General features: G+C 42.0%; 1 protein-coding gene across 1 annotated transcript in view; it reads right to left on the bottom strand.

Moving 5' to 3' along the window:
- Window positions 1-26036, bottom strand: part of LOC133645308 (anoctamin-1-like) — a 195375-nt gene that overhangs the window by 86828 nt on the left and 82511 nt on the right. Inside the window, exons 10-12 of the mRNA XM_062040192.1 lie at window positions 25216-25257; window positions 21778-21842; window positions 20831-20965 (exon numbers count right to left, since the gene is read on the bottom strand). Of these exons, the coding sequence (XP_061896176.1) occupies window positions 20831-20965; window positions 21778-21842; window positions 25216-25257 (242 nt within the window). The remainder of the gene's footprint in view (window positions 1-20830; window positions 20966-21777; window positions 21843-25215; window positions 25258-26036) is intronic.

Raw genomic sequence — 26036 nt, 5'->3', positions numbered from 1 at the left:
ACAGTTCCTGTGTGGAGTTGAGACAAAACACACACACACACACGCACATCATAGATTAGAACACATTGTAGCTTTGAATTAATAGTTATACAACAAATACATTAATAATCCATCCATCCATCCATTTTCTACCGCTTATTCCCTTCGGGGTCGCGGGGGCGCTGTATTGAATTTAAATATGATAAAGATAAAATGATTATTTAAATATATTGATATTTTAATTATTCAAGAATAATCACGATAAAATAACATTTAAATTTATATTCTAAAACATTTTTAACTTTTATCTGTGCAACTGGTATTACTCATAAATTGTAAACGTTAGAGTCACACCTGTGTGAATCATGGAGTCTGAAGAAGTACAGACAATATACGCCACACTCAGCGCTCCAGTCATAACAAAACGTAGAGAAGCGTTAAACAAATTCTAACCAAAGGACATACTAACTTATGAGAAGTTAAGTAAACCACAAATAATAATTGAAATAAATAACAAAAGAAAGCAAATTTCAATGTGATAAATGAAGGTGCATGTAGAATTACATGTAGAGAATAAAACTAATTGGAAATAAATGTCTGCAAGATAAGCAGTCTGTCAAGTGTTACAAGGACGAGACGTCATGAACTGCGCTCGGATTAACATAGATAGATAGATAGATAGATAGATAGCACGTTATTGATTCCTTCAGGAGAGCTCCCTCAGGAAAATCAAAATTCCAGCAGCAGTGTACAAAAGTGAGATCGAATTTAAGAAGTAAAAAGTAAAAATTAAATAATGGGGGTATAAATGGAAACAAAATAGAAAAATATTACAATAGAATAAAAATAAAAAGCAAAAATGAGAATAAAAATATAACAGTAAAATAAGAATATAACAAGAGAAACTAAGCATTGTTTATGATCAATTATTATTCCCAATGATTTAGTTCATATACTCTGTCAATTACCACTTGATTCAATTTTAATTTTGTTTCCAATTTGTCTTTGCACCACGAAACACCACAAATTTAGTTTTGTTATCATTTCATGATAACTTATTAATATTAAACCATTTTTTTAGCTGAATCAACTCAACCTCGAATTTCCTCAACGCTTTCTTCAAGTCTTCTCCTGAACAATATACATTTGTATCATCTGCAAACGTAATACAGTTAATTTATTAGATACTGAACAAATGTCATTTAGATTAAGTATAAATAACTTAGGTCCCAATAACGAGGCTTGTGGAACCCCACAAGTTACTCTTTCTGGCTGTGATTTAGTCTTATTAATTTCCACATATTGAAATAAATTACTTAAAATAACTACTTAACTACTGTTGTGAAACACCTTTCCAATTTATGGGGGTATTGGGATAGGATTGAGGAATATGTCTGCTGTGGTGGAGGTGAGTTTGGAAATGAATATAAACAAAAGTAAGTTTTAAGGCGTTTAACTTTAAAGTGTAGTCTAACATTTTTAGGTTGGAGTATTTTATTTTTATTTAGACATAGCATTACACCATGCCTCTGGGTGGTGAGCTAAGATAGGATAATGGCATAACTATAACCCCTTTACAACCGTTTTCTGTGAATAGTGTTGAATAATAATTACAAATAAAAGCCTGGATTAATGACTATAATAAGAGTCGATATGTGGAGTGTTGGAAGGAGGAGAAGTGTGGGTCAGCTTATCGTTTAGCACACGGCCTTGTGGATGTGTTTTGTGCCACGCTATCAAGATAGTTGGCGGCCAGCACTGTGTGAGTGTGTGCATGTTGTGACTGGTTTGAATGAGCAGATGGAGGAACGAGAATAAAAGCATTCTTTTGTTTTGTAGAATATCACGCACGACAGGACTGCACAAGTGAAGTGTAGCAAGTGAAGTGTAGCATGACAGCGTGCTCAAACCAACCGATAGACAAATGATAGTTTAAATTAACTTATAGATAATCTTTAGTTGAATTAAAAGGTTACTTAAATACAAATGAAGTAGTACGTAGAATCTTTGAATCAGGAGTATTCAGTAACTTTTAATGGGACAATTAATGCTGTGATTTTAAACGTGATGTGCAAAATTGAACTAAGCAAGAGAATAACGACAAGGCTGTGACAGAGCAGCAAGGAAACAACTCCTTAAAATATAGATCGCTGAAACTAAATGTCAAAAGAACCAGGAGGTCAATAATCAGCTAGGGTAAATTCAACAGTGGGTGAACGTGGTTTGAGCTCCAAATTCTGGAGGGAAGAAACCTCAACAAATGTAAAACCAGACAGTCGGACTCGGGTGGTGGTCGCGGTTGTCCTAGGTCAAGCCAGGGTGGAAACTGTTTTTCAGCCGGGTGACTGGTCATGTGACTGTGCCAACTACTCTAAACAAGACAAGCTCCAAATTTGCAGCCAGAACATCATACAGGTGTGACAGAGGACGCCCACTGGAGGACAAACAGCAGGAGATACAAACAGACCCCTGCTGGACATAAGTGTCAACGGATAATGTTATCAGTTCATGATTGACAATGGTGCCACACAATCATTGAAGCAACCCTTTTTGGTCAACCTGCACACACCTTGTAATGACCTGTTTTACGAACTGTGCCCTGACATTCAATACCGCACAGAAGGAACTTCCTGATGTTGCCTGACAGCACAACATCAGCTGACAACTACTGGGGACGCCTCCTAGGAACGAATGGAGGACGGGGACTGCTCCAACTGTCCTATCGGTGAAAGCACTGGCTGACTGAGGGGCGTCCGTGTGCGCCGCCACCCGACCCGCCAAAGTGTATGATCACCAATTAGACGACTCATAATAGGAGCCCTTTGACTCCTATATATGGTGGAACTCAAGGTATGGCCGCTCATGTGAACTATCCTTAAAACAATTAGCATTGTATAAGATGGACAATTAATGTCCCACATTGTTCCCTTGCCCTCTGTCCTGCCTATGAAACCAAAGATTTAGGTAGAATGATAAAACGGGGCGTAGCTGCCGCTGAGTGAACCGATACGCAAATACCACATTTTTAATTGTTTCGGTTGTCTGTTAAAAACATAGCTATGGGCTGAAAAAACATAGCTATGGGCTGCAATTTGGACACTCCTGCTGTAGGCTACAAGGAGCTAGCAGCTACACAACAGCTGAGCTAAAATAACACATTTAAGCATATCAAATAATTATAGTTGCTTATTACATACACAAAGTCGCTTTGAGACAGAAGTCTGTAGAAAGTATTCAGTAACAAATGTGTCCGCATCACTAAACTTTCTACAACAGGAAACATACTGAACAAATCCAGCAGTTACTGTCAGACTCTAATCTGGGGTACCTTTGTCTATCGGAGATATGGTTAAAACCCACAACACCTTTTGTTCTAATCAATGTCCCGGGATACAAGATTACAGAAATAACTGATCAAGTGGTAAAGGGGGAGGAGTTATTATTTATGTAAGGGAAAACATTAAAAGTGAACAGATAACCCTACCAGTAGATCAGCTTGAGTGTGTTGGAATTAAAATCACATTTCCTCAGAAATGTATTTCAAGGTAATTGTAGTATACCAACCGACCACAGCTAAAGACATTTTTCTCGATTCATTTTCAGACATCCTCAAACAGCACAGTATGAAAGAATTGAACAATATGGGGGACGTTAATCTGGATTGGTTAAATAAGTCGGGTAGAAAGAAACTGAAGGTTATTATAAATGGCTTCTACATGATACAAATGATAAGCAGCCCTACTAGAATTATATTTGGATGACAAAAATCAAAGAGATCATCTGTAAATACACTAATACACTACACTGCACAGTCTGCCCAATGGACTGAGCCACACCCCAAAGAGAGACAGAGACAGACTGTTTGAGTGGATCTCCTTCTCCACCAAGGCAGCCAAAAGCCTAACGAGGTGTCGGCAGGCCACCAGCCTGAGGCACCACCGAACCATCTACACGAGCACTAATCGAGCATGGACTCATACGAAATTCAGTTTTGTGTTCAAAATCAATTGGTAATCAAAAAATTGGTAACTACATTCATTGCAAATGCGGGAAAAATAATTCTGCAACAGCATACAGTCATAAGTTTATATTCATTTTAAAACAGATTTTGTTTGATTTATCATTAATGTGAAATACATCTGAATAAGCATATATATATATATATATATATATATATATATATATATATATATATATATATATATATATATATATATATATATATATATATATATATATACATATATATATATATATTTATATATATATATATATATATATATATATATATATATATATATATATATATATATATATATATATATATATATATATATATATATATATTAATCTTATTATGTTCAATGATGTTCATGATCAAAGTATTCTGTTATTCATTTACTAAATCAAAGGGTAGGCCACTATTTGTGTTCTGTGATATGGTTTTACTGCAGGCTGGTAACAGCGATCGCTCCGTAGAAGGGTCATAGAGGAATTTCGCCTCGTATAAAAACATTGAGGTTTTTGCCTCTATCTGTGGTAGAGATTTTAAATAAGTGGCCTACGTCAGAAATTGGTATGGTCCAGGGTTGTAGAACCCTGGAAGGGGGGATGTAGTGGAATTTCTGACCTCTGAACTATATTATGTGTCTGTCAAGAATGTCTGCTCGTTTCATTCTTTTCTATTCTGAACCATTGAAAGATCATATATGGGTGAAAGTTGAATATACAGTCGGTCTGACCATTCTACAAAATGTTTTGATTGTCTAGTATGACTAAGGGATTCAAGGATGTTGCAAAACAAACAGGTCGAAAACAACAGGACCTTGACGCATGGGGAAACAGATAAAATGGCCAAGTGACAAGGGCTATGGGTGATTGCTTGATTCTCGAGTCCCCCGGGGGACGGTTGTCTGTCTACATGGGCAACTCAATCCAACTTTGTACCTTTTGATTATGGGTAAATAAACCTTTTGTACTAAACTCACTTTTGTTGCTGTTTAAGATTCGGACCATCCACCACAAAGCATAGGTAACGACAAATGAAGATATATTAACCATAACATGTAGGTGTAAAACAAAAACAACATTATGATTTGTCAGAGTGTGTTTGGTCTTTTTTTAAACAGAGAAAAAAATCTGATGTTTTCTTTATTTTTAAGTTATCATGCCAGGATTTTACCCGTCCGGCCCCCTTGGGAACAGATTTTCCTCCATGTGGCCCTGAGCTAAAATGACTTTGACACACATGGTATAAACTCTTTGTTGGACTGAACAAAAGGAAAGACTGGCACATTCATCTTCAAGGCAAAGACTACTTCCTGATTACGGCAACGCACCTAAGACAAACTGATATGAATACACAGTTGCAAATGATACTCAGAAGCTGGACAGCACATTTATTAAAATAAGCACACGGTTAAATGTTACATTAAAAAAATTGAGATTTTTTTTATTCCCACATGAACACACAAAAAAACTACAAATTGGTTAGGTATCGATTACAATGCATTGGTACCGTATAGGTTCAAATGTGTATGGTCCCCAAGCTTTTATTTTGTCAATAATGTGTACTTGTTACAAAAACATAATCTGTACAGTTAATAAAGTTTGCTGCTGATTGTTGATCGCGATTAATTTGAGTTTGATCACAGTGATTAGCTGTTAGTATAGTTCCTCGATCAAACATGGAAATGTCTGTTAGAAGTTTCCGCCGTAGGAAACAGTAGGGAAGCAACGATGCTTAGTATAATCCTGCATGGAACAATTCGCCTTTATTGATCGTGGTCCTCTGTGTGTCTGTGAATGTGTGTGTGTGTTTGTATACATTTGCGTGTTTGTGTGAAAGTGTGTCCGTGTGCGCTAACATCTCGTTCCACCGTCACAAAAGTCAGTGTCGGCACAACGTAACTAATGTTCAGTCAGTGATGTGCCTCTTCCCCCTTACACAACTGGAAGTGCAACCCAGAGGAACAAAATAAAGCAAATGACTAACACTAGAATAGAAGTTGAAACACAACCTTTAAAAGGAGCAGCGACTTTAGTGACATACTTTACTTTCACTATCTGCTGCAGATCACCAGTAATGCTGCTCTGAATGCAGACTTGCAGGCACTCACAAAACGTCTATGTGACTGTATTGGTCCAGACTGGAAAATCAACACACCCACTAATTTAATCAGAAAAGGCATTTTTATATCTAAACATTTCTAATCACACTTTTTGTTTATGTGTCTGCAAAGATTCCACTCCTACGATATAATATAACAAAAAAACTCTGCAGAAAGACACGTTGTGTTCTTTTTGTTTGTGGATAAAAAAAAAAGCAAAAACATTTTGTTCCTGAAATAATCATTAAACTTGTTTTATGTGTTGGTACAAATTATTTTACACCACCTCAAATTCAAACTGCACTTTAATGTGCTTAAATTAGATATAAGACACAGAATTGTAGTTTTAAAAATTTCACAATCTGGGTCACCGCTTGTTTGCCAAAGCACTGGTGAGAAACACTGATATATAGCAGTAATTAAATAAGACAAATAATACTTTACCATTGAGTAAATGTTCACTTGAGATAAAAGTCTTATAGTATTCATTACACCGATGATACTTTGTTTACTGCAGAATGTTTGTGATGACAAGCAAAACAACAAAATAGCTTTCAGAGAAAAAAAAGTTGTTCTCTTTACCCGCACAAAACATATCAAAAAAGAAACAAAACCGTCGCTCTAAAACTAGGTACGGGCCACAGCGTGGATTACCTGTACTGTTGCACCTTTAGTAAGCACAATTTTATTCATGAACAAAATAAGTCCGCTGTTAGAATATTATACTTCAATCAAACATGGTGGAAATGTTACAAGATACTGCAATAGTAAACAGTAGGGATGCAGTACTCGATATAATCCTGCACGGGGAAATCTGCTTTAATTAAAATAAAATATATATTTTTTTATATTAATTGAGATCGGATGAGATGACAAAAATAATTGTGAGAATTTTTTTTGCAATATCGCCCAGCCCTACTCCAGTCTGACGAGTCTGTGGTCAATTTGAGCCCTATTCGACAGAGATTGTTACAGGAGCCTTATGAAAATCTAAAAATACACTTAAAACGTATTGAATTTGATAGAGCACTTCGCACTGGAAAATATGATTGTGGAGAGGGGCGTGGTTCACACGTTCCCTGCGGGCGGGGTGTGTGCAGGAGCCGGCCATGAAGCAGCAGACAGGTGAGTGGATAGCTCAGCTGGAACGAGTTATCTAATCACCTGTCCCTTTATTAGCAGCGTCGGACACCATGAGGAGAGAGAGGAGCTGGAAAGCAGAGGCGAGGACACAAAGGAGAGAGATGAAAAGCCAAAGGAGAGACATTTGATTGAGAGAAGAGCTGAAAAGCCAAAAGAGACTTGTGTGATAAAAATTATTAAAACAATTGTAAAACGCCGCAGCAGAATGTTGTGCCCTTTCCTGTGGTCCCAGAAGAACCCGAGACAGAGACATCTTCACAGTGGCACCCAACAAGGCGGACCACAGAAAGGATTTCGACAACATCCCCGCTGGAGGTGCTGGGCCAAGTACTGGCCGAGGTGTCAACAGCAAGCCGGCAGCAGACACAGGTGCTGCAGGCACTGATGGACAGAGCAGAGGCGTCGGGAGGAATGTCCTCCGTGAAGCGCATGGTGGAGGGGGAGGACCCTCAGACATTCCTCGATGTCTTCGAGGCCACGGCAACATCGTGCAGGTGGCCGGAGGAAGAATGGGGCGCAAAGCTGCTGCTTCTCCTGGTGGGGGAGGCGCAGCGGGTGGCGTTGAGTCTCCCGGCGACCGCCCGCATGCAGTATGCAAACTTGCGCTGCGCCATACTGGACCGGGTCGGCAGCAGCCCCGAAGACCATCGCCGTCCATGATGTTGGGACCAGGGGACCGGCCCTTCGTGCTGGCGTTCCAGCTACGAGACGCACCAACCCGCTGGCTACAGCCCAATGGGCTGGATCCAAAAATGCTGGAGGCCATTGTTCTGGAGCGATTCGTGGAGGCCATCCCGGCCCGGACCTCCACGTGGGTACGTTACCGCAGCCCCCCAGACGTCAAATCTGCGGTAAAACTGGCGGAGGAACACCTGGCGGTCCAGCGGGAGACGGCAACCAAGACGGCCGAGGGGCCCACCCCAGCACCCCGCCGGCGGGGGTACATATCGGGCGATGGTGGAATTGGGCTGCAAACAGTCCATGATCCACCAAAACCTGGTTCGACCCGGGGCGTTGAGGCAGGGGACACGGGTGAACATTAGGTGTATTCATGGGGATGTGCACGAGTACCCTATTGTGCCAGTGTAAATTTTATATAAGGAACAAAAGCATAAAGTCAAGGTTGCCGTAAGCGCGCACCTTACGCAACCCGTAATTCTAGGGACGAATTGGCCGGGATTTAACCATTTGGTGACACAATGTGTGGGGATGCGTTCAAGGACAGTCGGGGAGGGGAGTATCCGCGCGGTTCTCAGCGGCGACATGGCTTCATCCGGTAGGGGCTTCGCGGGAGGCCCCCCCGGCCCCCCGGTGGCAACCTACTGAGGACTTTCCCCTCGAGCAGTCCCGTGATGAAACCTTGCGCGAGGCCTGGGACCAGGTGGATTACATTGACGGTCAGCTGGTGCGCCCGGGGAAAGCGCGGGTATTCCCCCATTTTTCAATCATTCGGGATAGATTATATCGAGTGGGCCGTTACACTCAAACCGGGGAGGAACACACCCAGTTGTTGGTGCCAAAACGCCGCCAGGAAATGGTTTTCCAGGCGGCGCATTTTAATCCCATGTCTGGCCACTTAGGGTATAATAAAACACTTAATCGGGTCATGGTCCGATTCTATTGGCCAGGCATCCGGGCAGACGTGCGCCGTTGGTGCGCTGCCTGCCCGGACTGCCAGCTGGTGAACCCAGCGGCCACCCCAAAGGCGCCCTTGCACCCATTACCGCTCATGGAGGTCCCGTTCGAGAGAATTGGGATGGACCTCATCGGACCATTTCACCCGAGCACACGGGGATACCGCTTTGTGTTAGTCCTGGTGGATTACGCAACGCTCTTGCGCTATATCTCTGCCAAGAGTGTTGCGCAAGCGCTGTTTCAGGTCATCTCCCGAGTTGGAATCCCGAAAGAGATTCTGACTGACCAGGGCACGTCCTTTATGTCGCGCACGATAAAGGAACTCTACGGGTTACTGGGAATTAAAGCGATCCGCACCAGCGTATACCATCCGCAAACAGATGGGCTGGTTGAGAGATTAAATAAAACGCTGAAAACCATGATCCATAAGTTTATGCACAAGGACAAACAGAATTGGGATAAATGGTTGGAACCCCTAATGTTTGCGATGCGGGAGGTACCCCAGGCCTCAGTTGGTTTTTGCACCGATTGAGTTATTGTACGGCCGGAGGCCTCGCGGAGTGCTGGACGTCATTAAAGAAAGCTGGGAGGAGGGTCCGAGCTCCAGTAAAAATGAAATTCAGTACGTCATGGACATGCGAGCAAAACTCCACAAAGTGGGGCACTTGTCACGTGAGAATTTGCTCCGTGCCCAAGAGCGTCAGCGGCGCACGTATAACAAGGGGACCAAACTACGCAAATTCACACCAGGAGAAAAAGTACTTGTATTGCTACCAACCTCAAGCTCCAAATTACTTGCAAAGTGGCAGGGACCCTTGAGGTCGCACGGCAAGTGGGTGATGTCGATTATGAGGTTTGGCGCTCAGACCGACACGGAGACACTTAGATCTACCATCTGAACCTACTGAAGGCATGGAAAGAGGCGGATGCTGTTTCCATGGTGACAGTAGTGAGGGAGGAGGAGGAGTGGGCCAGAAGTCCCGCGGTCTGGCCTCAACTGTCCTGTGACGACCAGCTCACATTAGCGCAGAGAGCGGAGGTTGCTGAGATACAGCGGCGCTATTCTGATGTGTTCTCCTCGCGGCCCGGTCGCACGAATCTCCTCCGACATCATATTGAGACCAGCCCGGGGGTTACTGTGCGGTCTCGGCCATATCGGCTTCCCGAACACAAGCGCAAAGTAGTTCGGGAGGAATTAAAAACCATGCTTGAGTTGGGGGCGATAGAAGAATCCCAAGCGCGTGGTGCAGTCCCGTTGTTCTGGTTGGGAAGAAGGATGGGACTGTGCGGTTCTGTGTGAATGAACAATCACGGTTTGACGCGTACCCAATGCCTCGGGTCGATGAGCTCCTGGATCGGCTGGGCACTGCTAATTTTTTCACGACACTGGATTTGACCAAGGGCTACTGCCAGATTCCCTTGTCACCAGAGTCCCGAGAAAAAACGGCCTTTTCCACTCCGGACGGTTTGTACCAATTTGTGACACTTCCTTTTGGCTTGTTCGGTGCGCCCGCCACGCTCCAGCGTCTCATGGACCGCGTGCTGCGACCCCATGCTGCATACGCGACTGCCTACCTGGATGATGTCATCATCCAGAGTAGCAGCTGGGAACAACACATGCGGCGGGTGGGGGCGGTGCTCGAGTCCCTGAGGCGGGCAGGGCTCACCGCCAACCCGGCAAAGTGCTCGGTTGGCCGGAGGGAGGTACAGTATCTGGGGTACCACTTGGGAGGGGGACAGGAGCGGCCACAAGTAGACAAAACAGCGGCAATCGCGGCCTGTCCACCCCCCAAGACAAAAAAAGAGGTGAGGCAGTTTTTGGGACTGGCGGGCTATTACCGCCGGTTCATTCCCCGGTTCGCGGACTTGACCGGTCCACTGACAGACCTCACCCAAAAGGGTGCTCCAGAACTGGTCCAGTGGACGGAGCAGTGCCAGCGGGGGTTTGAGAAGGTAAAAACAGCACTCTGCGAGGAGCCGGTGCTGCAAATGCCTAATTTTGACATCCCTTTCTGTCTGCAGGCGGACGCGTCGGGCCAGGGACGGGGGCGGTGCTGTCCCAACGGGTGGGGGACGTCGACCGTCCCATACTATACCTCAGCCGGAAACTCTCGGACCGGGAGGAAAGGTACAGCACGGTGGAGAGGGAGTGCCTTGCCATCTGGTGGGCGGTCGGGGCCTTCCGCTACTACCTGTTGGGGCGTGCCTTCAGTCTCTGCTCAGACCACAAACCGCTCAAGTGGCTCCACCGCATGAAGGACGCCAATGCGCGGATCACCCGGTGGTATCTGGCATTACAGCCCTACAACTTCCGGGTGGTCCACAGGCAGGGCGCGCAGATGGCCGTGGCCGACTTCCTCTCTCGCCCCGCTATGGGGGTGTGGTGGGGGGAGTGGGTGCGGCCGGACGGCTGCCCGGCCTGAGTCTGGCTGTGGAGGCATGTGGAGAGGGGCGTGGTACACCCGTTCCCTGCGGGCGGGGTGTGTGCAGGGGCCGGCCATGAAGCAGCAGACAGGTGAGTGGATAGCTCAGCTGGAACGAGTTATCTAATCACCTGTCCCTTTATTAGCAGCGTCGGAGACCATGAGGAGAGAGCGGAGCTGTAAAGCAGAGGCAAGGACACAAAGGAGAGAGCTGAAAAGCCAAAGGAGAGACATTTGATTGAGAGAAGAGCTGAAAAGCCAAAAGAGACTTGTGTGATAAAAATAATTAAAACAATTGTAAAACGCTGCAGCAGAGTGTTGTGCCCTTTCCTGTGGTCCCAGAAGAACCCGAGACAGAGACATCTTCACAATGATCAAATTGGACGACCAAGGTCTATCGGTTTTGAACTGCTTCGCTATAAAGGCGAATAGGTTATTTTGAACAGAGCCAAATCCCTTAGAGCAGGCCTGGGCAATTATTTTGACTCGGGGGCCACATTTAGAGAAAAAAATGTGTCTGGGGGCCGGTTTATCTATTTTTAGGAATACTAATACAAAACCTCACAATAATGTCTGATTGAATGCTAAAAACGTTATGACAGACCGCCTTAAAAAAACGTAATGGAATTTTACATTTTTCTATCAACGATAAAACACTGAATATTGACAAAATATGAACGTCACACCCCCTTTCGATCGACATATTTTACAATCAAGTGAAACGCAACAAAAATGCAACAAACAGTGAAATATGAATGCAAAGGGTACAAAATAAACCCACCTACATCTGATATATCTGATATTTGCTGAATTCCCCCCAGGGATCAATAAAGTACTTTCTATTCTATTATATTCTATTCTATTCTATATATCACTAAGCTTTAGAACTTTGTTGTAAAAAATATCCTTCCATATCTAATTAGATGACCATAGTAACTAACTAGATTACCATAGTAACTGGTATATCATCCATAAGCGCAGATTCCAACCATTGAAATACTTTGTATAGTTGAAGACTTACGGTCATTAGAAAACATGACTGCACATCATAATGGCAGCTACACTTTCCATCTTAAAGATCTAAAAAAAATATTTGGGAATGCCCGGTGGGCCAGATAGAAAAGCTCAACGAGCCGCATGTGGCCCCCGGGCCTTAATTTGCCCAGGTCTGCCTTAGAGGCACAAACATATTCAATAATGATTACTTCTCTGAAACAGGCTGCATGAAACACTAAGAACTACTGCCTTAGCTCAAAGGGTAATGCCTTTCTGAAGTATGATTAACTGGTTGTACAACCTCCACGTTTAAATTAAGTGTTACATTTTTACTATGACTCTTAAAACCAATTGTTAAACGGACGTTTCGGATTTTAGTCCATATGACACTGATGATAAAGAAGGGTCGTATAACAAATCTATTGATCCTGATAAAATGTCTCAATTTAACATCGAACAATACTTGTAATTGTTACAATGAATCTGAGTTCAATACCTTGTTCAAAAATGTAAGTATGTGTAAAAATTTTAAATATATGTAGTTTACCCCAAAATTTTGATTAATTTCCTATTTTTTTAAAGCAATTTTAAAAAACTGATTGTCTGTGCTTGCTTTATCTAAAACCTGGCACTTTGAGGATATTGCACAACATTACTCATTACTTCAATGTCATGCTGTACATTAATGTAGGACAGGGGTCACCAACCTTTTTGAAACCAAGAGCTACTTCTTGGGTACTGATTAATGCGAAGGGCTACCAGTTTGATACACACTTAAATAAATTGCCAGAAATAGCAAATTTGCTCAATTTACCTTTAACTCGATGTTATTATTAATAATTAATTACTGTATATGTATCTTTGTGGAAACACTGATCATCTTAATGATTTCTCACAATAAATATGTATAGAAACAGATAAATATCAATATGCAACACTTTATTTTTATATTTTCTCTAATTGCACATTTTTCAAATTGAACATTTTCGAATGATCACTTCTAAGACAGTCTTGTGAAATCACAATATCCCATTTTAACTAGCTAGCCACTAACATTTTTTAACAAATCATAAATTACTTTGCACCATGTTTGTACAAATAATAACTCATGTAAAATACAAAAGTCAACTCTCAATTTTTTAAATAAATCATGTCACACTTTGAACTGGACACCAAATCTGTTATCTGTTTCTTTATCAGTTAGTGGGAAGCCTGGCATTGCATGCTGTTAACTAGTGTGTTGTACTCTGGTGTGTAACTTGACACTGCAACTCTGAGTGAGTCTTGCAGATGTGCATCAGTGAGGCGTGTTCTGTGTTTGTTCTTGATGAAGTTCATGTCAGAAAATGCTGATTCACAAAGATAATATTTTTCCTCATTGTTTGCAGAACCTTCTTAATCTTTTGGACATATTTTCACAGCAATCTGGCCTTAAGCTTAATTATGATAAATGTAAAATGTTAAGGATCGGAAATCTAAAGGGAACGTCCTTTAGAATGGAATGCAAAGATCCTGGTTTGTGGACAGATGGACCAGTTAACATACTTGGTGTTGTTGTTACAGAAAATATGGAAGATCTAAGCTCAATGCCCCATATAACACATATGGAAAATGGGAGGACTTTTTTGACTGCCCGTTGTCATGGGATGCCATATTCAAACTAATCTATAAAACTACTATCGATGTGCAAAATCGTTATTTTCAAATTAAAATTATTTATAACTTCTTACCCACGGGGAAAAGGTTAAAATTATGGAATATGACAGAGTCAGATGATTGACGATTTTGTTGTCAGGAGTCTGAATCCACCCTGCATTTTTTTTGGTATTGTCATATTGTGTCTTCGTTTTGGGTGGAAGTTGAAAAAATGTGTTTAAGGATTGGTTTGTTTATGAAGCTTGATGTGGTTTCTGTTATTTTAGAAGAGTTCATTGACAGTCATGATTTAGTCAATTTAATTATAGTACTCGGTAAAAGGTTTATTTTTAAGGCCAAAAACAGATATTCACTTAGTATTACTTTCTTTAAAACATTTATTCAGTATTTTTTAACTTTAGAAAGTTATATGTTTGAAAACGATAATGATGCCAAAAAACATAAAAAAAGATGGGAAGTTTTCAAAGGCTTATTTTGAAAGTATAATTATGTTTATAGGTTATATGCTATCTGTTGTTGTGTTCCCTAATTTGAGTGACCTGGACATAATCTGGTCTGTACATAAATGCTTATTTTGAAAATGTAATTTTGTTTATAAATTATATGCAATCTGTTGTGTTCCCTATTTTTTTTCTGTGTACATGAATGAAGGTGTGTGTTGCTGAGTCCGACTTGGACATTATCTGGACTGGACCTGGTTTTAAAAACCCTTTAAACAAATCTAATTTCATTGACAACCTGGTCTGGTGAAGATAAGGTCCTTTTTTTTAAAAATAAAATAAAATAAGATAAATAAATAAAAAACATTTTCTTGGATAAAAAAGAAAGTAAAACAATATAAAAATAATTACATAAAAAATAGTAATTAATGAAAATGTTAGTGGACCAGCAGCACATACAATCATGTGTGCTTCAGGGACTGTGTCCCTTGCAGATGTGTTGTCTATGTTGTGGGAACCCGAATATTGGTAGCAGAAAGAAATAACCCCTTTTGTGTGAGTGGGTGTGGATGAGTGTGAATGGGGGGGGGGGGGGGGGGGGGGGGGGGTTGGGTTGGGTTCATGCACTGATTGAAAGTGTGTCTTGTGTTTTTTCTATGTTGATTTAAATTTAAAACTTTAAAATTAAGATGTTTATTTTCAACAAATGTAAAGTCCTTATTTGTATAAAAAGAAACTCCACCACCCTTAATTCTCCTACATCAGGGGTCACCAACTCGGTGCCCGCGGGCACCAGGTCACCCGTAAGGACCAAATGAGTCGCCCACTGGCCTGTTCTAAAAATCTTATAATTTAAAAAAAAAAATTTTAAATGTAATTTTTTTTTTTTTTTTTAATTATAAGATTTTTTTGCAGAAACTGACATATTTCTTCACGCAGCTCAAAAAATCTGTTTAGTACTTTTCCACGGCTTAACCATCTCACCTCTGTGTGATACGGCACGTGAGGTGGGCGGGGTTGGGGGTGGGGGGTTTGGTGGTAGCGGGGGTGTATATTGTAGCGTCCCGGAAGAGTTAGTACTGCAAAGGGTTCTGGGTATTTGTTCTGTTGTGTTTATGTTGTGTTAAGGTATGGATGTTCTCCCGAAATGTGTTTGTCATTCTTGTTTGGTGTGGGTTCACAGTGTGGCGCATATTTGTAACAGTATCAAAAAAATGTTTATATGGTCACCGTCAGTATGATCTGTATGGCTGTTGACTACGTATAAATATGTCTTGCAGCCGTACATGTGTGTAAAAGCCGAATAAATTGTGTGACTGGGCTGGCAGGCCGTTTTTGGGGGATAAGCGAACGAGAGGACGTTAAAGGCAATGACACTGTTTTAATACCGGCGGGCCAGATCTAATGTTAATTTGATATTGTCTCAAGGGCCAAATGTAATTACTCGGCGGGCCAGATTTGGCCTCCGGGCCAGAGTTTGACACCCATGGTCTACAGGAACAGTTCCGCTCCAATGATTCTGCGGCCGTTTGGAGAGGGCTAAGGGCCCATACGAACTAAAAGCCCAAAACCCCCCAGGCCCAGAATGACCGGACTCTCGCTCAGGGCCTCAACACACATTACTGTCGTCATGAACAGCCTTCAGCTCATCAAAGCCCTGCTCCCCCCACCATCACCCTCCCCACCAATGCCAGCACTTTATTAAAGGAGTTAAAGGACTCCAAGGACATCACAGGACTCCAAGAACATCATAGGACTGTAAAGGCCTTCTCCATCCGAGAAAAGGATGTACGCCGGCAGTTCTTGAAGCTGAATATGCGGAAGGCCCCCGGGCCGGATGGTGTCTGCCCCTCCACTCTCAGACACTGTGCGGAACAGCTGGCTCCTGTCTTCACTGACATTTTTAACACCTCTCTGGAGCTATGCCGCGTGCCGTCCTGCTTTAAGACCTCCACCATTGTCCCTATCCCCAAGAAAGCACGGATCACAGGACTAAATGACTACAGGCCGGTTGCGCTGACGCCTGTGGTTATGAAGTCCTTTGAGCACTTGGTCCTGCCCCACCTCAAGGACATCACCGCCCCCCTCCTGGACCCACTGCAGTTCGCCTACAGAGCGAACAGGTCTGTGGATGATGCAGTGAACCTGGCCCTCCACTTCATCCTGGAGCATCTGGACTCCCCAGGAACCTACGCTAGGATCCTGTTTGTGGACTTCAGCTCTGCCTTCAACACCATCCTCCCTGGACTGCTACGAGAAAAAGCTCTACCAGCTCAGCGGGCCCGACTCCCTCTGCAGTTGGATCAATGACTTCCTGACAGACCGAAGACAGCACGTGCGGCTGGGGAAGATTGTCTCGGACAGTCGAACCACGAACACTGGTACTCCTCTGGGCTGTGTACTCTCCCCCTGGCTCTTCTCCCTGTATACAAACTGCTGCACCTCCAGTCACCAGTCCGTAAAACTGCTCAAGTTTGCGGATGACACCACCCTCATTGGGCTCATCTCGGATGGCGATGAGTCCGCCTACAGGAGAGAGGTGGACCGGCTGGCGTCCTAGTGCAGCCTCAACAACCTGGAGCTGAACGCCCAGAAAACGGTGGAGATGATCATGGACTTCAGGAAAGTCACAGCCCCACCATCCCCCCTCACCCTGATTGACTCTCCCACCCCCGTCTCCATTGTGGACTCCTTCCGTTTTTTGGGCACCACCATCACCCAAGACCTCAAGTGGGAGCCAACCATCAGCTCCCTCATCAAGAAGGTCCAGCAGAGGATGTACTTCCTGCGGCAGCTGAGGAAACTTAAGGTGCTGACCGAGATGCTGGTGCCGTTTTACTCAGCCATCATCGAGTCCATCCTGACCTCCTCCATCACCGTGTGGTTCCCCGGCGCCACAGTCCAGGATAAGCATAGACTGCAGCGCATCGTACATGCTGCTGAGAAGGGGATTGGCTGCAAGCTCCCATCCCTCCAGGACTTGTTCTCCTCCAGGACCAGGAGGCGTGTGGTTCGGATCACAGCTGACTCTTCTCACCCTGGACACACACTATTCTCCCCTCTCCCCTCAGGCAGGAGACTACGCTTCATCCAGGCCCACACTTCACGCCACCTGAACTGTTTTTTCCCCTCGGCCATCAGGCACATGAACAATAACTCCTAACAGTAGCTCCTTGAATTCCTTTTAAGTCTATAACAAGATCTGATAGCTCAGTTACAGCTCTTTTTATTACCAAATATGTGTTATATGTGTTTTATGTTGCACGATTGCAAGAAAAATTCCTAGTTTGTGAACCCGTTCTCAAACAATGGCAATAAAACTATTCTGATTCTGATTCTGATTCTTTTTCTCTATCCTCTTGTTGTGGGTAGGGATGCAACAATTAGTTGAGATATTGTCCACTATAAAATTTGTCGCAGACAATTATATTTGTCGACAATAGTCGTGACATCACTTGTGTTTTTCTGTCGGAAGTGGGTCACTCGCAAAAACACAGCCAGTGATAACATGCAAAGTTTGAGGATACTTTCTCTTATTCTTGTTAAAAACATGAATACTTAGCTCATTTTGCAAAGCTGACCTTGTTTTTATGGCAGTACATCTGTAATACGCCAGCATTTAAAGAGACATGATGTCGGACATTTGGAGGAAGGAAGATGCAGACACAGTCTTGGTAAGAGTACTGTTAGATTTTACCTTGCTAACTCACTAACAAGAGTGAGAAGAAGTTGTGTGAAAAATAACTATCATTTTAACTAAATATAGCCAGCTAAACTTAGTCTACATCAATTCAAGTACGTTTTAAAGCAGTGTCAATTTGCAACGCCATAAAAAAAAGCACTGTAACAAATGCTAACCGCACGTTAGCATTTAGCACACGTGCACACACACACACACACACACACACACACACACACACACACACACACACACACACACACACACACACACACACACACACACACACACACACACACACACACATACACAGAAACAGGCACCATTGCGGAGGTATCATAAGACACGTCGCCCCGAGGGGCCCAGAGACTTCCCGCAGCCGGACGGGAAGACCGCCCCGCCCCACCAGCAATTGGACCTCCACCCAAGTCGGCCGCCGCAGGACCGCCCAACGATTGAGATGGAACATCCAGCAAATGCCAAGGGAAGAGGAAGAAGAACAAAAAAACAGATCACAGACACGCTGCTGAAACACAAGGTCACTACCCTAGTAGCTGGCAGCCTTGCAACACTGCAGAATACCATGTAGCGCGTTGAGCTGCCACGATAGACGCAGGGACTAGACCCAGCAGGCCCCGAGAGCGCTCGGGAAAAAAAAAAAATGTATACATGTATATACACACACACATATATATACATATATGCACATTTATATACATATATGCACGTACACACATAATTCTACACATTGAGTCTATTAGAGTGCTAACATGCCAAGAGTTTATCAATAATCAATATACCAGTGTGCAGCATTTTAAACATCACACAATTATTTTCTTTTTGAGGAAGTTAGATTTTCTGTTTTGTTGTTTGTTTTAATTTGCTCTTATTTTATTTATTTAAAAAAAAACATCCATCCATCCATTTTCTACCGCTTATTCCCTTCGGGGTCGCGGGGGGCGCTGGAGCCTATCTCAGCTACAATCGGGCGGAAGGCGGGGTACACCCTGGACAAGTCGCCACCTCATCGCAGGGCCAACACAGATAGACAGACAACATTCACACTCACATTCACACACTAGGGCCAATTTAGTGTTGCCAATCAGCCTATCCCCAGGTGCATGTTACAAGATTATTATTTTTTTTTTTACCACTTTGCCTTTCCTTTCTTTTAAATGGACATTTTATTAGTCATTTTAATTTTTGTAACAGCTGAATGAGCAGCACATTTACAGTATAAATACATATTTATGAATAAATTAGTCATCTTTATTGTTAGTAAGAACATGCCAAAAATAACTTGAGCTGCGCTTAGAAGTCGATGGAAAAATTAGAGCCATTAAATATGTGTCCACTTTATTCTCCGATTAGTCAACGAATCATTAAGACAATCGTTGACTAATCTACCATCAACATAATCGTTAGTTGCAGCCCTAGTTATGGGGCACACTACATGCACATGCATACTCCATACAAAATACAAAGTAGTAGACTTGTGTGGTTTATGTTTCCACCTCATTTCAGTTCAGGGCTAGTATCAGGCTGATGTCACATGGATGAGTGGTTTAGCATAATTCTACAGATACAATGTAAATTAACAGACAAAAATAGGTCTCAGTTCTTTGACTAAAGTGTAAGCAAATTTTTAAAAACAAAGTGTACTGAATTGTACATTCAGTACATAAAAAAGGTCAGGCTTTTGTCCACATTGTCAAACAGTGGGAAAGGCTTCCGCTCAATTGGACTTTACCTTCGTTCCACTCGTTTACCGCTACCTCGACTTTGCATTTATACTCAAACAACAAAGTACCAGTGAGCACCTGGAGTCGCCACTTCGAAGTCCGGCTGAATTCTTTATATTCCTCCGTAAATACGTTTAAAATAGACCGTCTACTTATCATAGCTTCGCATACCAACATTAAGTTTGTAAAAATTAATACACAACGTTAAACTGCATACACTGCGGCTGAGTTAAATCACTGCAAGATAGTTCGACGAATCAGCGTTCTTCAGCAAGCAGATGCCACACAAAAGTCCCTGCAAGTTAAAGTTAAAGTACCAATGATTGTCACACACACACACTAGGTGTGGCGAAATTCTCTGCATTTGACCCATCACCTTGTTCACCTCCTGGGAGGTGAGGGGAGCAGTGAGCAGCAGTGGTGGCAACGCCCGGGAAACATTTTTGGTGATTTAACCCCCAATTCCAACACTAGATGCTGAGTGCCAAGCAGGGAGGTAATGTGTGCCATTTTTAAAGTCTTTGGTATGACTCGGCCGGGGTTTGAACTCACGATCTACCGATCTCAGGGCGGACACTCTAACCACTAGTAATGTTCTACAAGTAAAAAGTTTCTTCTTTTGTTCATCTTTCTATCCAATGTTCAAGTATCTTGTAATATAAATATTAATGTATACTAGAAATAAAATAACACATTTTCCCTGCATACTGTAATGGCGGATGAAATTTTGAATGTAAAGTTTAAGAAACGTCCCAACTGCGTTCAATCAATCAGCGCTGAACAGCACAGCTCGCCCCTCTAAAATTCCGTTGTGGAACTTTATTTACTTAGGTAGTTTTTGGCGGAAACAATCATTAACCAGGGTAAATGGGGAAAGTTCTTATAAACGTTCCTGCGATAGAAAAAGGTGTCTTGATACTTACTTTTGTGTTAGTGTAATTATTAAAGTATTGTTTATTCAATTTAATTTATGTATATTTGTATCTGTGAACATGGATCATAACAGTAGATGTGTAATAATATATACCTTGGTATGTTATCATCCACTGTGGCACAGCCATAGAGGAAGACGATAACTCCAACAATGGCTGCAGGGATTAACATCTGTGTGTAGACTCCCAGCCAGGCAAAGTACAATCCAACCTTCTCTCCGAAATACTTCCTGTGGACAAGAAACAAACAAGAAAAATACTAGTAGTATGTCCATGACTTAGTTTCCCCGTCAACCACTCAATTCACTACAACAAGCTAATTTTGCAAATTATTTGACCAAAATTCTTTATCACAAAAGCTGTCATCGCTACAAGATGTGCAATATCACCATAAGTAATGAACCATGTGCGCTATAATAATTCAACATTTTTTGAAACAAACAGTTTTTGCATTTTCTAGAAGATTTTCCGGTGATATACATGTCATCATGGTAATTCAAGGGACTGCGTCACAGCAGCTGAGAAGTGTCAGGAGTGCAATGGAAGCCTTTGCTTTGGAATTTAAACAGGGAGCCAAAAATGCTTATACTGATTTAAAAAAGAGAGCGACTTCTACAAACAAGTTAAACTTGGCCAAAACTTACAGATCGTAAAGCCAAAATTCTTGATACATGTAGATTCTGGGCCGAATTGTAGAACGCTACTTATTCAAATGTATTCTACACTAGACCGTCCTATATTTTATACTGCTGATATGTGTGTTTTAACTACTGTGCAGCATTTTGTGAAACGTGTATTGTTTTGTTTTTTAAATGTGCTATACAAATAAAGTGGATTGGATTGAACCTATTGTGGCCTGCAAGTCGTAAAGTTTACCCACCCTCGAATGACTGTAACTGTAATGCAATCATTGTATGACAGCCTTGTGTCTCAATGGTTGATTCACCTACAGTAACATTCTCCAACAGTCAAATTCTAAAAGTGTGGGCTATGAAGTGACTATAACTCCCTAGTTTATGAGGAATACTTCATTGGGTCTTACCTAATCAATCCAATTGGTTGATACTTGTAGAAGACACTGTAGCTGGCCCACTGCTCATACAATATCTACGAAGAGAAGTAGGCAGTAATTATAAACACATTTATAACCACTATATGCAATACAAACTATGACAAACTTGACAAATGAAGTAGTATCTCTGTCTGCAAGCAACACTAGTATATTATTGCTATGAGTATAATGTCATTACCAATCATGCCTAAAATGTTATGTAAACAAAACGGTTGCAATGTTCTTCTCTAAATTTAATGTTTTAAATATTAATACAGATATTTATGTGAATGGGGAAAATCAGGTTGTATGAGAATTCAAATGCTTTGGTGTTGTGACAGACTCAAAACACATTTAAATACAGATAAAAAAAAATCTTAAATAGTGTGAAATTTCTGTTTCAGAAGATCCCATTTATTACTGCAGCGACTAAAATGTTCATGCATGCAAAAGTCCTGCCAGTCAGCTACTGTCTTAAACCTGGTCAAAGGCAAACTAAACAGCACTAAAACATTTAGTCTCTCTAAAAAAAGACTATTAAAATACATGATAAAAAAACCTTAAGGTATCACTGTTGCACTTTTTTACAAAAGCATCAGCTTCAGTTGACATAACATAATCAAGTATTCAAACCTTTGTCTGATATACAAACTCAGGCCGGCAAGACAGATTTTTATCAGCGATTCAATCAACTACCCAATGGTTTATTCAATACGTGTCTTGCTGAAACTGACGCAAGAAAGGAGTTGAATACTTTAATACCAGACTACTGCCAGGATCAAGTGATTTTGCTTTGGATTCAAGAAAGTCAACGTTGTTGAAGTGCTTTACATGCACCCAGCTGGTGCATTAAGTCATTCCCAGTAGACGAGATGATTATTTCCCGACGGAAAGGGTCATGATTGTTGTTTGTGCGTATGCACCAAAACTGCAGCACAGAATACCCAGCCTGCATCAGGTGAATCTGGAGGGTCCCTTTGAGGTTTCACCCCCCAGGGTGGTTTGTTGACGGCAATCTATGCCCAAGCTGGCTGCGGCTGTGGAAACCGCCTACTTGTATTTATATAGCGCTTTACTATACCTGCACAATATCCAAAGCACTTTACATTATACGTCATATTAACCCATTCACACACACATTCACACACTGGTGGCGGAAGCTGCCGTGCTAGGCGCTCACCACAACCCATCAGGAGCAAGATGGGTGAAGTGTGTTGCCCGTGATTAGGATGGCAGAAGGTGGAACCCCAAGAACCCTCAAGTTGCTGGCATGGCCACAAATCTGAATCCTACTTCTTCTCATTGTGTTTTACTGACAGTTCATTCACACCATAACTTTTAAATGTTTACATTAAGTTCCCTTCCTGTTTGAAGGAAGGGTAGGTGTTGTGAAAAAAACTAACAAGTAAAAACCTTTTGGTGATAGTCATTGAATGTTATTACTTTTTCTTGTAGAATCTGTCATATTCCGTTATTTTTGTAGTTGTTGGCATTCAGCTGTTTTGAGAGCAATATTTAGCATTTTATTTAGCATGTGTCAGAAAGACGTGCTATCTGACAAAGACGCACACAGCTGTGAAGAAAAAGGGGGTCTGTGTTGGTGACTTGATGCGGTGGCAGCGCGGCCCTCTTGTCTGGTATCTGTGTCTCGGTTGTTTGGGCGGTGGTGTGTTTGTGTGGGTTTGGGTTTGGGGGGCGGAGTCTTTTGTTGGGGGAGGTGTTAATGTCTCTTGTTTGCATGTTGGCGTTCTGGCTGACTACCGAGCTGGCGCTGGCTGGTCGCATTGATCCTGTTGGTGTGTAGTTGTCGGTCGCAGCTTTTCGATCGCTTTGATTTAATCGGGTGGGGCTGGCTGTCTGGGGGTATTGCAGCCGCTGTTTCTGCTGCCGTTTGTTTGTGAAGTGGGCGCCCGTGGCTGCTGGGTCCTGTGCGGGCAGGTGGCCGGCGCTGTTGTCGGGGCTGGCGAACTTGCAGGCTTCGTTCTCGTTTATTGTCGTGTTGGTTGGCTTGTCGGGTGTCGGCTTGGGCCTGCCCTTGTGCTCTGTCGCACCGTCCTTCACGCCCGGTGTCGTGCCGGGTGGGGGATGCGCGGCCGGACCTGGGGGGGTTCGGCGCCTCAGGCTACTGTGGCCGTGCTGCATGTCTGGGGCCCCTGGGTCCCACCGTCCACCCCTTCTGGATGCCCGTCTTGGTCTTGTCTATCGTGGCGACTGCAAAGTATTCCGCAATGCTGCAAGTCGGCCAGCTGCTGTGGTAGTGACCTTGTGTGCCAGCGTGTCTGTGATCTTCTTTTAATTTATTTTTTAATATTTTCATTTTTATTTTATTTTTTATCATTATTTTATTATTATTGTTATTCTTATTATTTTTTCCTCCCTCATGGGGAAGTTGCTGGATGTTTCATCTCTATCTACTCTGGTTCCCACACATACTGGCAGACAAATGTATTGTACATACTCACATACACACAATTATTCATACATATATACATACGCACACACAATGGTACCTACGCTCCCACATACATACACAAATACAGTATATACCTACACACTCAAAGTTCATACATCCACGCACGTTCACTGTAGAAACATACATATAAACATACAGTACATATGCAGGCACATATGCATACATACAGTACATATGCAGGCACATATGCATACATACAGTCACGCATATAACCACGTTTCATCAAACATATATTAACGTTGTTCCCCTCAAACTGGAAACTGGGTAACATAGGGCACACTGAAAAAGCTTAACCTATTGTTACTATAACAATCTACAAGATTAATACAGTTCGCTTCTCTTGCTTCCCCTCTTTGTGCTTTCTTTTGTATTTCAAGTTATCATTACATATATGAATTGTTGCATTTGAAACAATTGTATTGTTGATAATAGAGGTAATTATTGTTATTATTCATTATCAATAGTGCTATTGCTATTGGTATATGTATTGCTCCATTTGTAGTATAATAATGTTCATTGTCATTTCTGTGTTATTAATATTTACTTCACTAACTGCTTCTCTGCTTTCACTTTTACCATCATATTTGAACATATCATATTTGCTGATGCTGTTCTGTTGTTGTTGTCTCTCTGTCTTATCCCCCTCTTGTCCCCCTTTGTCTTTCTTTTTTTCTCTATCTATCCCCTCCTGCTCCGGCCCGGCTGTGCCAAATAATAATATAAATCCATTTAATAAAGTCAAATACAAATAAGGCACCAAGGGAAGTATCCCACACTTCTCTTTGTAAAATAAATCTGTATAGCTGATATGGGCATCTACTTTTGTACATCAACAATATGATTTGCCTAAGCAGCTGGACAGGATTTAAAAAAAAAGAAGAGCATATGAAAAATGTCTGTAAAAGCATAAACCTCCAGTTGAATTTTTTATTTTATAGTTATTTATATCAGGTTACCTTTCTGTCATTTGGTTCAGCATTCACTCCCTCAATGTCCCCCTGTAAAATTCAAGCAAAATTAATATTTGTTTAACAGATGTCACACGTTTCTTAAAATTAGAGATGTTCTAAACATGGGATTGAATCAGTGGCCGATATTAGCCTTTTTTAGATGATCGGAAATCAGCTAATGATGTTTACTGCAGCTGTGTCCGCGTGTTCACATGGCTAAAGATTTCTTGGAAAAGGATGCAGGCATAGGGATGTACAATGGCATTTTTGTATTCCTTTTTACACATATGCAGGGGGTGTGGAAATTCCAGGAGGATGTGTGTCTTGCCAGAACACCGACAAGAATGTAAAGCAAGCTGGAACAAACACGTATCTGCGCTGCTCATGTCCATAAACAGTGCAGCGGCCTCTTTTAGTAGTTCTTGCATCCATGACAGAATATATACAAAAAATTACAAGTATATTTATCACATTAGGACTACAGGCCAATTATTGCTAAACATGCAACACTACACACTGTAAGAAGTAACAAGTAGCAACTAACCGTGAAGCTTGAGCTCTTGAATGGAAACAGGTGTGACCAAATCGATAAAAATATCGAAAGTAACAATCCCAAATATGATACCAGTACGTGGTCGATACTACAGTGATTAGATTCATTTTGTTTGGTTATCTCAAAATAGGTTTTCGTTATTTTTGTTACATTCTGGACAAAATTCGAGAGCAAAAACCCATTTTTTGATATGAGCCAAAATATTTTTTTGCTTTTGTGTAGTTATTTACACTGAACAGAAATATAAATGGGCAGCACGGTGGAAGAGGGGTTA

The sequence above is a fragment of the Entelurus aequoreus genome, unplaced genomic scaffold, assembly GCF_033978785.1.
Source record: "Entelurus aequoreus isolate RoL-2023_Sb unplaced genomic scaffold, RoL_Eaeq_v1.1 HiC_scaffold_36, whole genome shotgun sequence".
Classification (NCBI taxonomy): Eukaryota; Metazoa; Chordata; class Actinopteri; order Syngnathiformes; family Syngnathidae; genus Entelurus; species Entelurus aequoreus.
The sequence above is the reverse complement of the archived record's forward strand: the minus strand, read 5'-3'. Positions and strand labels throughout refer to the sequence as shown.